General features: G+C 53.5%; 1 protein-coding gene across 1 annotated transcript in view; it reads right to left on the bottom strand.

Moving 5' to 3' along the window:
- The window catches only part of CCDC88B (coiled-coil domain containing 88B), a 20,433-nt gene extending 7,676 nt beyond the window's left edge, over positions 1-12,757 (bottom strand). The window contains 19 exon segments of the mRNA XM_044682023.1: positions 2,341-2,481; positions 2,559-2,690; positions 5,774-5,885; positions 6,080-6,207; positions 6,630-7,790; positions 7,891-8,027; positions 8,766-8,874; positions 9,041-9,187; positions 9,827-9,985; positions 10,193-10,274; positions 10,416-10,561; positions 10,831-10,974; positions 11,461-11,544; positions 11,691-11,749; positions 11,835-11,904; positions 12,088-12,171; positions 12,173-12,200; positions 12,368-12,507; positions 12,677-12,757. Coding sequence (XP_044537958.1) covers positions 2,341-2,481; positions 2,559-2,690; positions 5,774-5,885; positions 6,080-6,207; positions 6,630-7,790; positions 7,891-8,027; positions 8,766-8,874; positions 9,041-9,187; positions 9,827-9,985; positions 10,193-10,274; positions 10,416-10,561; positions 10,831-10,974; positions 11,461-11,544; positions 11,691-11,749; positions 11,835-11,904; positions 12,088-12,171; positions 12,173-12,200; positions 12,368-12,507; positions 12,677-12,736 — 3,123 coding nt within the window. The 5' untranslated portion in view covers positions 12,737-12,757.
- Positions 12,758-14,736: the final 1,979 nt, after the last annotated feature.

Raw genomic sequence — 14,736 nt, 5'->3', positions numbered from 1 at the left:
TGGAAGGAAGGAAGGAAGGAAAGAAGGAAGGAAGGAAGGAAGGAAGGAAGGAAGGAAGGAAGGAAGGAAGGAAGGAAGGAAGGAAAGAAGGAAGGAGGGAAGGAAAAAGAAAGGAAAAAAGGAAGGAAGGGACTTAAATAGAGAAACATTAATTGCTCATGAATAGGTGGAGTCAATATAATGAGTGGTAATACTACCTAAAGTAATTTACTTATTCAATGCATGCCAATCAAATTCACAAAAAAAAATTATAGGACTAGAAAAAGATAATAGCATAGTTCATATGGAGGAACAAAAAGCCAAAAATCTCAAGAGTAAGGATGGAAAAAAGTAGGAAGAAATTCTATCACTATCAGATCACAAACACATTTCAGAACAGTAGTCATTAAAATAATTAGGGACTGAGTTAAAAAAAAAACATGGAACATATTAAGTATGCTATATACAGAAGCAAACACAGAAGCAATGTGTTTCATAAACTCAAAGAACTCAATTGTTGAGGAAACTACTTGACAAAAACTGCTGGAAAAAAATTGGGCAGCATTCTAACAGCAATTAATTTTAAACCAGCACTTCACACTGTATACCAAGATAAGATTCGAACGAATACACGACGTAGACATGAAAAGTTACATTATAGGGGGCAGCTGGGTAGCTCAGTGGATTGAGAGTCAGGCCTAGAGATGGGAGGTCCTGGGTTCAAATCTGGCCTCAGACACTTCCCAGCTGTGTGACCCTGGGCAAGTCACTTGACCCCCATTGCCCACCCTTACCACTCTTCCACCTAGGAGCCAATACACATAAGTTAAGGGTTAAAAAAAAAGTTACATTATAAATAAGTTAGAAGAGCAAGGAAGAAATTGTCTCTTGGATTTATGGAAAGGGAAAGACTTCCTGACCAAACAATTGATAATCGCCCAAAATAAAATAGATAATTTTGATTATGGTAAATTTAAAATTCTTTGAATAAACAAATTTATAACAGTAAAGATTAGAAGGGAAAAAAGTAATTAGAAAAGAAATCTTTGTGATGAGTTCCTCTGATAAGAGCTTCAGATACAAAAGAAACTGACTCAAATTCATGAGACTAAGCGCCATTCCCCAATAGATAAATGTTCAAAGGTTATGAGAAGGTAGTTTCCAAAGCAAAAATTCAAGCTATCAACAACTATGAAAAGTTGCTCTAAATCACTAACAATTAGAGAAATTAAACCAATCTGAAGTACCATCTTACCTCTATCAGGTGGGCAAAGATAATTAAAGATGAAAATGATCAGTGATGGAAGGGTCGTGGGAAAACAGACATTAAGGTACTATTTAGGTGGAGCTGTGAATTAATCGGTCCAGCCATTCTGGAAAGCAATTTAGAACTATGTTCAAAAAAGTTACCAAACTCTACATGCCCTTTGACCAGCTTGTGGGCTATATACCAAATAAATCAAAGAGGAAAAGAATCTATGTGTGCAAAAAATATTTGTAGTAGCTCTTTTGGTGACCACCAAAAAGTGAAAACTGAGAGGGTGTCCTCTTGGGGAATGGCTGAACAAATGACAGTCTATGTACATAAGGGAATCCTGTCATTGTGCTGGAAAAAATAATGAGACAATTTCAGGAGTTCTTGGTAGTGTAAACAGATGCAGAGCAAAGTAAGCAGAACCAGGAGGATTCTTTATGCAATGGCCACATCATAGAAAAAAAGACTTTGAAAGACTTTTGAACTCTGATCAAAGCAACAAGGCGTGAAGCCAAATGAAGGAAAATGAAAACGCTTCTCAGCTCCTGAAAGAGAAGTGATGACCTTAAAATACAGGAAGAGACATGCATTTTCTGACATGGCTTAACGCAAGACATTTTTTTTTGGTCAGGTTTTTGTTTTGTTTTTGAAATTTTGTTTGACGGAGGGAAGGGAGGAGGAACAGATTAATTTTTATAATACTTGTTATTTGAAAAATAAAAAGTAATTTAAAAAAAAAAAAAAAGAAGGGAGAGGAACGAGTCCCCAGGGGTGATCTGGTCAGGCCAGAAGTCCTCTATTCTTAGATTCTGGGCTTCCCTTGTTAGAGAGAGAAAGGAAGAAGGAAGGCAGGAAGAGAGCAGGAGAGGGGCGGAGAGATGGAGAAGGTAAGAGGGAAGGGAGGAAGCTGAAGACTGAAGAGGATCATGGGGTCATAGGCTTCGGCCAGAAGGGAATTCAGAGGTCATCTCCTTTTACAAGATGAAGCCCAAAGGTCACGAAGGGAGCAGAATGCCACTGGAGGAGGAATGGGAAGAAAGGAGGCAGCCAGCTGTCCCAGAGGGCAGGAGGGTCCTCCCTGGGTGGGCCTGGGAGAAGGGTCTCACCTGGAGGCGGCTGCTGTACTCCTGACTCTGATGATTCTGTAGCTGCAGCTCCTGGACTCGTCCTTGCAGAGTCCCCACCTGTCCTTCCAGCTGCCGCAGCTGTCCCTGCAAAGCAGCCTTCTCGGCGGCCAGGGCTGCATTCTGCCCAGGGAGGAGAGGCACGGTCATCTCGGGCCAGCTCGCTTGTCCCGGCACAGCCCTTCCCAGACCCCACTCACACTGCGTTCCACCATGATGAGCCTCCCGCTCAGAGTCTCCTGCATCATCTCCACTGCAGAGGGGGCCTCTTTGGCTCCCCCAAGCCCATGAGGCTCCTCTGCCTTCAGCCCTGAGGAAACCTGGCATTGGAGCTGCAAAGACAATCGCCCTGGGAGGTCAGCACTAGAAGGCTGGAAGGGAGGCCAAGGGGAAGGAGGGCAGCCAGCTGAAGACCAGGATCACCCTCTAGACTGCCCCCTTGGTTCAGGCCACCATCATCCCTCTCCTGGACTGGAACATACATAGCCTGCATGGATATATTCATACTGCCTTTCCCAGGAAAATGTAAAGTCCTTGAAGGCAGGACCTGAACCCAGCACCTAAAACGGTTTCCAGCACGTAGAAACAGTCAATGCTTATCCATGGGTCCATGGATTGATTAGGAATTATAAATAACCACTGAATGTAATTAGTCCCACAGAGGGGGCTGTATGCGAAAGGATCTTGTGCCTCATTCCTAGAAAATGTGGGGGCCTCTCAGAACACATAACCCATTATCAAGTGAGAATACATGGATAACCCAGAGGAATTGTGGGAGGGAAGAGGGGAGGGAGAAAACATGAATCATGTAACCATGAAAAATACTTTCAAAATAAATAAACAGTAGGCAGCCAGGTAGCTCAGTGGATAGAGAACCAGGCCTAGAGATGGGAGGTCCTGGGTTCAAATCTGGATTCAGATACTACCTCACTGGTGTGAAGATGGGATTAACTCTTCCCTGTCCATGTTTAGATTTAATCACCAAAAGCTATACATGCCACTTATCCTTAAGTATGGGGAGGTTAGGTATGCCCAGGGCCCCCCACCACCACCACCCCGGAGCAGTCCTAAGCAAAGCTTTAGCTGTAATTGGTCCACATAAAGTGGAAGGAAGGCACAGGAAGTGACAAAAAGAAATGGTCTTTAAAAGTGGCAAGAACTTCCTGTGAGAAGGTCTTTTGCCTTCAACTTGACCCTGGAGGACCTCCAACTGAGGACCTTGGACTGCTTTTCTATTTTCCCTTAGAACTACCACCTGGGTGAGTGAAAAAGGCTGCCTTCCTTTCCCTGGCTTATTCTGGAGGTACTAGCCTTCAGAGAGGCCCCTTGTCTTGGAGGAGCCCTCTTGGAGTTCCTTTGGGCCCCTTTGCTGGGGCCTCTTAATCCCTGCCTGGTTTGGACTGGGACAGAGTAAATATCTACTCTCTCTGATTCCCTTACTTTCACTCTTTCTCCTTTTGTAAATAAACTACCATAAAAAGTTTTTTGGAATTGAGTAATAATTCCTGGCAACCACACTCTTATAAATTTAGTCCAACCCTTTTATTTTTACTCCTTACATTTCTGGCCCATATACTGGGTGACCCTGGGCAGGTCACTTCACTCCTCCTTTGCCTTGAAACCAATAGTCAGTATTGATTCTAAAGAGGAAGGTAAGAGTTTTAAATAAACAAAAAATTTTTAAAGAACATCTAGCCCTATCAGACCTGATCAGGAGTCTAGAAGGAGGATCTAGAAGGATGGGTATCCCTAGAGCAAGAGAGCTCTTCACAGGCTCTCCCCTAGACCTGGACAGCTGACGTTTGTTGTCTCTTAAGGCACCTTTGAATTACAGAGGACCTACTGTGTGGGAGGTACGAGGAGACCCTTTTCTTTTTTTTGCTCAAAATAAAGAGTTTCCCATCCCTGGGGCTCCCCTTGGGTTTAGTGAGCTCCCTGTCTCTGGAGGCCTTCAAGGAGCACTAGAGGGTGCTTTGCTGAGGACAATGTGGCTGGCCATCTCTGGTTGGTTAGATTTAGGCTAGATGACCTGGAGGGTCCCTTCCAACTTGGCATAGTGCTCTGAGCTTTGACACTGACTTCCTATTTGATTTTGAGCAGATTAATGAGTCTCTCCAGATCCCAGGTTCCACATTTGGCAGATGGAAAGGTTGTACTAGGTGGCCACCCAGGGTTTTGCACCTCCAGAACTATGAAAAATAAGGGATGGATGCGGAATTCTGAGAATCAAGAGATCTCCAGGTACTAATGCAGAGGAAGGAAGGAGAGACCCAGGGATGGAGACAATGTCAGGGAAAAAGATCACTAAAACAGCCCAATAGAAGCAACTGGAAAACCCTCTGGGCCTGGAACACGACTGCCTACCAGGGCCTTGCCTGTCTGCAGGGAGGTGGGGGGCTGTGAGCACTGAAGGCTAAATACTCAAGCTCATTGGCTCAGCTGGTTCTGTGACAGAGTCAAACCTAGCAAGGGCAGAGGGATTAGAGCAAGGAATTATAATGATGTCAAAATAAAAAGCATCCATAAAATGTATTTTTTTTTCAACTCTGACCTTCCATCTTAAAATTAGTACCATGTATTGGTGCTAATGCAGAAGAGAGGTCAAGGCTAGGCCATGGGAGTAAAGTGACTCACCCAGGGTCACCCAGTATATGGGCCAGAAATGTAAGGAGTAAAAATAAAAGGGTTGGACTAAATTTATAAGAGTGTGGTTGCCAGGAATTATTACTCAATTCCAAAAAACTTTTTATGGTAGTTTATTTACAAAAGGAGAAAGAGTGAAAGTAAGGGAATCAGAGAGAGTAGATATTTACTCTGTCCCAGTCCAAACCAGGCAGGGATTAAGAGGCCCCAGCAAAGGGGCCCAAAGGAACTCCAAGAGGGCTCCTCCAAGACAAGGGGCCTCTCTGAAGGTTAGTACCTCCAGAATAAGCCAGGGAAAGGAAGGCAGCCTTTTTCACTCACCCAGGTGGTAGTTCTAAGGGAAAATAGAAAAGCAGTCCAAGGTCCTCAGTTGGAGGTCCTCCAGGGTCAAGTTGAAGGCAAAAGACCTTCTCACAGGAAGTTCTTGCCACTTTTAAAGACCATTTCTTTTTGTCACTTCCTGTGCCTTCCTTCCACTTTACGTGGACCAATTACAGCTAAAGCTTTGCTTAGGACTGCCCAGGGGGAAACTGGGTTTTGGTGATTAAATCTAAAAATGGGCAGGGAAAAGTTAATCCCATCTTCACACCAGCTAGGTAATGTCTGAGGCCAGATTTGAACCTAGGACCTCCCATCTCTAGGCCTGGCTCTCCATCTACTGAGCCACCCAACTGCCCCCTACAAAATGTATTTTTAAATTAAATTAAGAAAATGAAGGAATTAGAGGAGACAAGGAGGAAAATCAAAGGAAGGGGAAAGGAGGCCCTCTCACCTGCTCCTCCAGGCCCTGGACCCTGGCCTTTAGGGCCATCACTTCCTCATTCTTGGCAGCTAGGGCAGCTCGACTCTCTTCTTCCAGACGTCTTTCCAAAGCTTGGCACGTCCTGCCCAGGGACCAGAAGAGGAGAGACGCCCCGCACTCTCTCATGCTCAGCCCCAGAGCTCCATCCCAGCTTTCTAAAGGCAGATTGCGGAACCCCCACCCCCAAGGAGGAAGGCATGGGGCACAAGCCTCACATGTTCCCAGCCAGGCCCAGGGCTGCCTGGGCTCGGACCCCTCCCCGGGGCCCAGCCCCACCTCTCCTGGTGTTTCTCCAGCTCCCTCAGCTGCCCTTCCCGCTCCTGGATCAGCCTCTCCAGCTCCAGCTGCAGCCTTTCCAGCTGGCTCTGCCGCTGCTGACTCTGGGCCCCAGCGGCCTGCAGTTCCTGGTGACCAGAGACTGGAAGGTCAGGTTGGGAAGGGGCCCAGCCAGCCCCCATCACCCAAAGCTCAGCCTGGGAGGAGGGCTAAGAGGGGGCCCTGGAGGAGCCCCTCAGGAGGGAGAACCCCCTCCTGGTCAGAGAGCTGGGAGAGGCCGGGTGCCTCTGAGGAGGTCCGTGCTCCATGCCAGGAGGGCGCTGAGGGGAGGCTCAGTGACTCCCCATCAGCTAGAGTGGAGACAGCAGCCTTGTTCAGGGACTGTTTAGAGGAGAAACCCTGAGGGGAAGGAAGGGAGGAGGGGAGGGATGACTAGTCTAGTCTTTCTGGTGGAGCTGGTGGTCCCCAAGAAGATGAGCCCAAGTGAGAAGGGACGGTGGTGCCAAGTGAGAGGGTGCCTAGGCCAGCAGCGCCAAGAGGCTTCCTTTACCTCTTTCATTGCCTCCATCGCCTGCCGCTCCTTCTCGGCCAGCTCCCTCAGGGCTTTCCCTTCACTCTCTAGGTCCAGCAGCTTCTGCTCGGCCGCCTCTGCCCGGGTCCTCAGCCTGGGTCCCTCCCTTTCCCACTGCCTTCGTTCCCGCCCAGCAGCTCCCAGAGCCTCCGTGAGAGCCTCTCTCTCTCTTCCAGCGGCCTCCAGTTCTCGCCCAGCAGCCTCTAGGGCCTTCCGAAGCCCATCTCGTTCCCGAGCCTCAGCCTCAGCCTCAGAATGTGCCTCAGCCTCAGCCCTCCTAGCCTGAGCCAATTCCTCCCCAAGTCGGGCAGCTTCCTCTCCCCGGGCCTCCAGCCTCCTCCCCTGGGCCTCCAGCTCACCCTGAAGGGTCTCCCATTCCTGCCGAAGGCTCTCGAGCTCCCTTTCCAGAGCCTCCAGCCTCCTCCCCTGGGCCTCGAACTCTTCCCTCAGGGTCTCCCGCTCCCCCTTCAGGGCCTTCAGTCTCTGCTCCCCAGCCTCCACTTCTCCCTTCAGAGACTCCCGCTCCTTCTCCAAAGCCTCCCTCTCGCTCTTCAGAACCTCTATCTCCCCTTTCAAAGCCTGCTGTTCCCTTTCCCAGTCCTCAGCCTCCCTCGCTTTGCCCTCTTGGGCTGACTCCCTCTCCTTCTGGGGCCTCACCTCACACTCTAGTCTCTGCCCAGGGCTCGGGGCCTCTGTTTCTCCCTGTTCCTCATCTCCCTCCACCCCCTCCAGCCTCGGGCTCAGTTCCAAAGGACTCTGCTGGCCACTCCAGGCCTCCCTCTGCAGGTCCCCAGCCCCAGCCTCTGTTTCCTCTTGGAGGGCCTCCCCTTCCAGCCTCTTCCCTTGGAGCTCCCCTTGGACAGTGTTCCCTTCCAAGTGCTGCTGAGTCCGGCCCAAAGAGTCCAGGCTCCGAGCCGGGTGCTCTGGCTTCTCGGCTTCCCCACCGGCATCTGGTTGGGGCCCTGGCGAGTCTGAGGGGCTGGAGTGCTCAAAGGGAGGCCCTTCTGGGCCTGGAGGAGATCTTCCATGGCCATCCCCAGGGGACTCGGGCTTCATCCTGGGACCATCTTGGCCCCCTGAGGACGCCGAGACTGGCTCGGAGGTCTCTGACTCTTCATCTTCCACCTCGGTCAAGGGAGGCTGGGAAAGGGCAGAAGAGGGGCCGGGAGGGAGAGAGTTCAGGGTGCGAAGGGAATGAGGAGACGGGGGCTCTGGGAACTGGGACTGGGGAGGGACAGACCTGGGAGCACCTCCCCGCCTGCAGCTCCTGAAGCCGGCCCCGTAGTGTTCGGTTCTCCTGCTCCAGGCTCCGGAGACGGCCCACCTCGACTTCCCTCACTTCGTCCTGCAGGGAGGGGGCCCAGCAAGGCTGGGGTGCTGTGGAGGGGGAAGTGGGCCGAGTCAGGGCCTCAGAGACCTGAAGCCCACCTGCAGCCCCGCTGAGCAGAGGCACCTTCCCTCCCTCTGCCCCTCGCGGTGGTCCTGGGAAGCCACAAAAAGAAAATGAGAGGAGGAGGGCCATCGAGGTCGACCTGGAGGCAGAGCTGCCACCAGGAAAGAGTGTCTGAAGCTCTGTTCCAGGCCACCAAAATGTAAAAGGTGCAAAATCTGAACACAAGGGCAGCTGGGCGCCTCAGTGAATAGAGAGCCAGGCCCGGAGACGGGAGGTCCCGGGTTCCAATCTGACCTCAGACCCTTCCTAGCTGGGTGACCCTGGACAAGTCACTGAACCCCCATGGCCCAGCCCTGACCGCTCTTGTGCCTTGGCACTGGACACTTAGTACTAATTCTAAGATGGCCGGTGTGAGGCGTTTTTAAACAATTGGTTAAAATAGAAAATGAACATTGTTAATAGTATTCCCCAGAGGGCAGCCTGTAAAGCTCTCATAATTGTCCTGATTCTTTCTAGGGTGGACCCGAGGGACAGGCTTGCTGCTTGCCACAGGGGCTAACCCTGTTTGGTTCAGCTCTGGCCAGTGGAAAACCGTCCGGTCCAAACTTTCCAGAAGAGGAAACAGAGGCCAGAAGAGATGAAGCAAAGTGCCCAAAGTGTTCAGGCAGGAAGAAGGAGATGATGGCAGATGGCACCTCACTCCTCCCACCCTCTCCTCTCACCGTCCCCCACAGAGCCGGGGCTTGTCGTCAGGGTCCGTCTCAACTCTGCCTCCAGCTCCACATTCTCTTCCACCAGCTGGTCTAGCTGTTGTCGAGTGGATTCCAGCTCCTGAGGATCCCCAAGAAGGAAGGAATTACACACACACACACACACACACACACACACACACACACACACACACACGCCCTTTGGGGTCTACGGGGACATGGAGTCATGGAATTGGGAGCCCCTCGGTTTGGGGGCCTCCAGGGGTCAGGGGTCCCCTCTCCCTCACCACTTGGGCCTCCCCAAGCCGTGCCCTCAGCAAGAGGTTCTCCCTCTGGGTCTCGTGGAGACGAGAGCAGCGCTCCCGGGCAGCCTCCAACTGGCCCTCGAGTAATGCTCGGGCAGCCTCCAGGGCTCCGGAAAGGGCCCGCTCCTCCTGGGAAGGTGAAAGCAGATCAGAGACAGTTCTAGTCCCTGACACCATCTGCTATAAGCCCAGGCTCTCCAGGCCCTAAGTAGCAGAGGCAGGATTAGAACCCAAGTCCTCTGGCTTCCAGAGTCCTTTCAGTTTCCCAAGACCCCACCAATAAGAACAGGAACAACAGATGTTCCTATTTGTTAGCGCTTTAACCTTTGCAGAAACCTTTCCTTTCATGACTTGTCTGAGCTCACGAGCACCTGGGACGCAGGTGCCATCGATCCTCCCTATCTGTGCCCAGAAGTGAGGGGACTCCTGCAGAGTCACTCACAGAGCAAGCACAAACCAGCGGCTGAGCCCACAACTTCCTCACTAGCCCCTAGCGCACTGCCTCAGCTAGGATGCTATATCTGAGAGGGAGGAGTCGGCTCTGCAGAGAAAGAGGCCCTGATTTCACATGCCAGCGTGCCGCTCATCAGCCTTGTTATGCTATCATTTATTCTACATTGGCAAATAGCTTCCCCAGGCCTCAGTTTCCCCGTCTGTCCAACAAGGACTCCAGAGATACAGAGGGTCCTTCCAGCTCTCCACCAGCCATCCTCCTCTGGATCCCATTTCCCTGTGAGGCTGTGACCCAGTTCTCCTCATCCTCCTCACCTCTAGCTGGCCCTTGTAAGCCTCTGCCACATGGAGCCTCTCCCGGCACCTCCGCAGCTCCTCCTGCAGCCGGGGCAGGCGCCCAGCCCGTTCCCGCAGCATCTCTGCCTCCTCCCGGTACAGAGTTGCCCTTCTGGCCTGGCCAGACAGCACCTGGGCCTGCAGGGCAGAGACTGGAGATGGGCGAGAGCAGAGGACCATGTCTGCTCAGGCCTAGGGAGAGTATGGAGGGTGCTAGGTGGTGGCCAAGAGGATGGCTGGGAGAAGAAGATGAGCCTGGGGTCAAGGATGGAGCACTGGGGGTGAGAGAGGGAGGAGAAAGGGGGGAGGGCACCCCAAAGGCCCCTGGAGCCAGGGAAAACCTACCTCCTGCCGCAGCCTCCGGATCTCAGCCTCCAGCCCCTGCACTTCCCCCTGGGAGTCTAGCAGCTCCTCAGCCTTCTCTTCCCTGAAAGAAAGGGTACAGAGAAGGTGAAGGGCCCCTCAGATCCTGGGAAACCCCTGAGAACTCCCTCCCAGTCCTTCTGGCTAAGCCTAACCACCTCTGGTCCTTGGCTGCCATCCTAACCTACCCCCCTGCATCACTCACAGCTCTTGCCGAAGCCTCCTGAGCTGGGCCTTGGCGTCTGCCAGCTGTAGAGTGAGGTGGTGGTGAGGGCCTTCTTGAGATGTCCTCTCAAGGGGTTCTGGCTGGAGGGAAAACACTTCCTGCTCCTGGAGCATTTCTGCCAGGCGCTAAAGGGGCACGAAGAGAGGCCAGGAGTGACGATGCCCTTCTTTCTGCCCACCAAACCCCAGCCGACAGACTCCTGGCCCCATCTGCCCTCACCTCCAGCTCCCTCCGGCCTCCAGGACCCCAGAACCAGCGCCCTGAGCCCTCCTCCCCAGAGATAAGCTGCCCTGATGAAGTTGGCAATGAGTGTTTCCCAGCCCCTTCCTTCCCTGGCACCCAAAGCTCGGCTCCGGGACTTGGCCCTGGCCCTCCCATGGGCTTTCCTTGCTACCTGGGCCGCCCGGTCCCGCTCCCTGGCCAGCTTCACTAAGGCCTCCATGTGGCTGCGGATGAGCAGCTCGAGCTCAGGGAGGGCCAGCTCTCCTGGCTCTGGCCCTGCCAGGGCCAACACCATGCCCGCCCCCGGCTGGGTCACCTGGAGAGGGAGGGAGAGCAAGATGGGAGCCTGCAGACAGGGCCCCCAAGCCCAGAGGTTGTACCTTAGGATACAACGCACAGGCCAGACATCCCTCTGCTTTGCCACAAGCCCCCACCCCAGGCTCTGTAGAACTCAAAGCTCTGTCCATCAAAATCTGGCCTGGCTCAATGCCGTCTCCCCCAGAAAGCCCTCCCCAGTTGTCCAGCTGAAATTGTTCTCTCCCTCTTCAGTTCCATACAATCACAGACTTTAAGGCTGGACCGGACCTGCCTCAGAGGTCATGGAGTCCAACCCCTCAATTACAGAGGAAGACTCTGGGGTCAGAGAGGCTTCCTCGCCGATTGCCAGTTTGAGAGGGAGAAGAAGTCATTAAATCCAGCACCTCAGTTTACAAATGGTGAGACTTTCTCCAGGCCTGTCTCTCTGGGCCCAGGAGTGGGGGAGGGCAGAGATGGGGAAGGACCAGGCCGGGTGGGGGTGTACCTCCTGGATGGCAGCTGCCAACTCGCTTTGTACCCCGAGGCTGAGTCCCTGGATGTGCCGAATAAAGAACTCCCGGTGCTCACACTGCGGAGAAAGGCAGAGGGGGATCCCCACTGGTGGGACCTGCCCCAGGCTCCCCAGTCTTCTCCCACTTGCCACCCCCCCAGCCCTCAGGCCCTCCCGGCGACCCTCCCTGGACCCCCCAGGCTTCCCCAGCCTCTGCCTCTCACCTGCACGGAGGCCCCCAGCATCAGCTTGAGGACCTCTTCCAGCTTCTCGATGGCCTCCTCTGTGGACCGAGATAACAAGAAGTTCACAGGGAAGTGGGGAAGGGGGTGCGGGGCGATGCCGCAGCAATGGGGGCCCGAGGGTACCTGAGAGGGGCTCGAAGGCCAGCATCTGGAGGTCTGGGGGCGGCACCAAGATCAGTAGCTGCAGCTCCTCCTGACGGGACAGAGCCAAGAGCATGACTTTGGAGCCAGAGGGGGTCTACGAGACCATCCAATGTCTCCAATGACAGCTGAGGAAAGAGGCCCCGAGAGGGCTGGGAGGGGGCCCCAGAGCCAAATCAAGGCCTCTTCCACACCAGCCGGCCCCCACTCTTCCCAGGGGCCAGCCCGCTCTCACCTGGTAGAAGTCTCTGAGTCGGGATTGCAGGTGGTTCAGGCGTCTCACCCGGAGAGCCCCAGGGCCCCCCCTGAACTCCTCCAGGACGGAAGCCCCCTCGGGAGTGGGGGGCTCTGTAGGGAGGTGGGGTGGCCATTACCCCTAGGTGGGGACAGGCTGACTCTGACTGTTCCCCTGCCTCCCCTAGTCCCACAGCCCCACCACCTCCTCCTCCATCCCATCTCCTCCAGACCTTCTCAGAGGGAGCCAGCCCCCAGCCCCAGGCTGCACCCACTCTTACATGAGGCTCATGACCCGGTGCAGCAGAGCCCCGTCACTGAGTCTCAGGAAGTGACCCTCAGGGCTCAGGGGCTCCTCTTCTTCCTCCTTCTCATCTTCCTCTTCTTGTCTCTCCCCGACCAGCCCTGCCAGGCCCTGCACCTACATGGGACAAGTCTCAGTGAGCCAGACCCCCCCTCGTCATCCCCACCCAGATCCCCCTCAACAACTCCTGCTGCTCTGGACCCTCCTTCCGATCCTCAGCTCCCTGGACCTTCCTCCCAACCTTCACACGGCCTCCCCTCTAGCCTCCCTCCTCCCTCTACCTCACCCAGGTGGCCAGACTCCCATTCAGGAAGTCTCTGAGCCTGGACCCCACGCCCCCAGCCATCCCAGGGTCCCAGATGTTCTGGCCCCGCCGCCAAGGCAACACCTGCCCCTGAGGAGGAAGAGGAAGTCCCGGGGGGGGGGGAAGGGGACACCCAGTCTGCCTGATACCAGCAAGGCGGCTTCCTCCTTCCGGTGGTTAGACCAGGGCAGGCCACTCACCCAGCTCCCATCCCAGGTTTCTGAACCACGAGAAACCCCACCAGCCCGCCATGTGTACTCTTCTTCCAAGCTCTTCTCCCATTCTAAACCGCTCTTCCTCCCTAATTCCTCACATATCAGTAGTATATACCTTCCCCTTCCCCCGCAAAAAGTGAGGACACAGGAGCATCCCGGGGGATCAAACAGCAAACCCTCTAAGAGTCCTTGGACCCACGTCCTCCTGCCTCTCCCTCCACCCCACCCCAAATGTCACCGAGCTGGAAGGGACCTCAGAGATCACTGAGTCCAACCTCCCCCCCACTCCATTCTACAAATGAGGAAACTGAGGCCCAGAAGTGGGGAGTCATTTGCCCAAGGTCACACAGGTACTATGAGCCAGAGGTAAAATTCAAACCCAGGTTCTCTCTCCAATCCGGAGCTCTTAAAATTCAAATCCACAAGTATTGGGCGCTACATCCCAAGGAGAGCCTAAGCGAAGGACCTACACACAAAAAGGCTGATAGCAGCTCTTGCTGTGGGGGCCACCATGCGTAGGTTGGGATGGAATTCCAGCATGCTGTGGACTTTCGGAAAAACCTGCAAAGACCTCCATGAACTGATGCGAAGAGAGGCGAGCAGAACCGGGACAGCTACATATGCAGAACCTACGTCAAACCGCTTGTCCTCTCAAGGAGACGGGAGGGCGGGAGAGGATTTGGAGCTCAAAATTGTGAAAAATGAAGGTTAAAAATTGTTGTACCTGTAACTGGGTAAAAATAAAGTATTAAAAAGCAGCAAGAACCAAGCAGTAGGCTCCTGCTGTGTGTGCCGCAGGTGGTTCCATACCGGGGATACAAGAGTCCCTGACCCGAAGGAGATTACAATTCACCGCCCCATATTCTACAGTTTTTTCCCAGATTTTCTTCTCTAGCAGAAGGGATGGGACATCTCTCTGGCTCAGCAAGAAGGGAGTGGAACAAGGAATTGGGAGACCCGGGTTCAAGTCACAAACACACACACACACACACACACCCCGTCCCGCTCTGAGACTCTGGGCAAGTCTCTTCATTCTTGGTGAAAGGCCAGGGATGGGCCTGCATGCTCTGGGATTCTGAGTGTCCCGGGTCCCAGGAGGTGAGGCCTTTGGCTTCCTGAGGGAGCCGGCCCAGGAAGGAGAGTCTGTGATGTAAAGAGGTGTTGTAATGAGCTCTCTGGAGGCATGGGGAGGTGGAAGGGGACTTCCCCCAGGGATGGAAGATGCCGGCTCCAGGATTTGGGCAAGTAGCCAAAATGGGAAACCGGGAGACCATTCAAAGGGATGAATAGAGTAGCTTCTTGGGGCCGAGGCCAGGAGGGCAGGAGGGAGGTGGGGACCAGGCCCAACCTAGGAAGTCCAAGGGTGCCCTGGCCCAAGGGTGCTGAGTCACGCTCACCTCCCTCCCTGCTCTTACTCAACCTGAAGGAGTCACACCCCTCCTTCGCTTCCTCAGGGGACGGCCTGCATTGCCTGTGCTTTCACATCCCCTGTACCTAGGACGGGAGATGCTCATTAAAAATTGTTTTCTTTTTCTCCATGTTTTGTGGATGCCTCTTTTTTTTTTTTTAAAGAGGTTTTATCATCTCTTGTTTTCTTCGCCCACATTTCCCTGCGCCTTCCTTCTCTTCCTCACACCCACCTCCAGGCAGTCATTTCTTATAACAAAGAATTTTAAAATAGGGAGAAAAGGAGATGGAACAACTTGTTCACCTACCAGATCATCCGCCTTTCCAGGCCGCATCCTACACCCCTAATCCCCCGCCGCTCCCAAGAAAGGAAAAAGGGGTGTTCTCTCTCTCTCTCCTCTCCCTCTCTCTCTCTCTCTC

The sequence above is a fragment of the Gracilinanus agilis genome, chromosome 6 (assembly GCF_016433145.1).
Source record: "Gracilinanus agilis isolate LMUSP501 chromosome 6, AgileGrace, whole genome shotgun sequence".
Taxonomy (NCBI): Eukaryota; Metazoa; Chordata; class Mammalia; order Didelphimorphia; family Didelphidae; genus Gracilinanus; species Gracilinanus agilis.
This window is presented reverse-complemented; position numbering and strand designations above follow the sequence as displayed.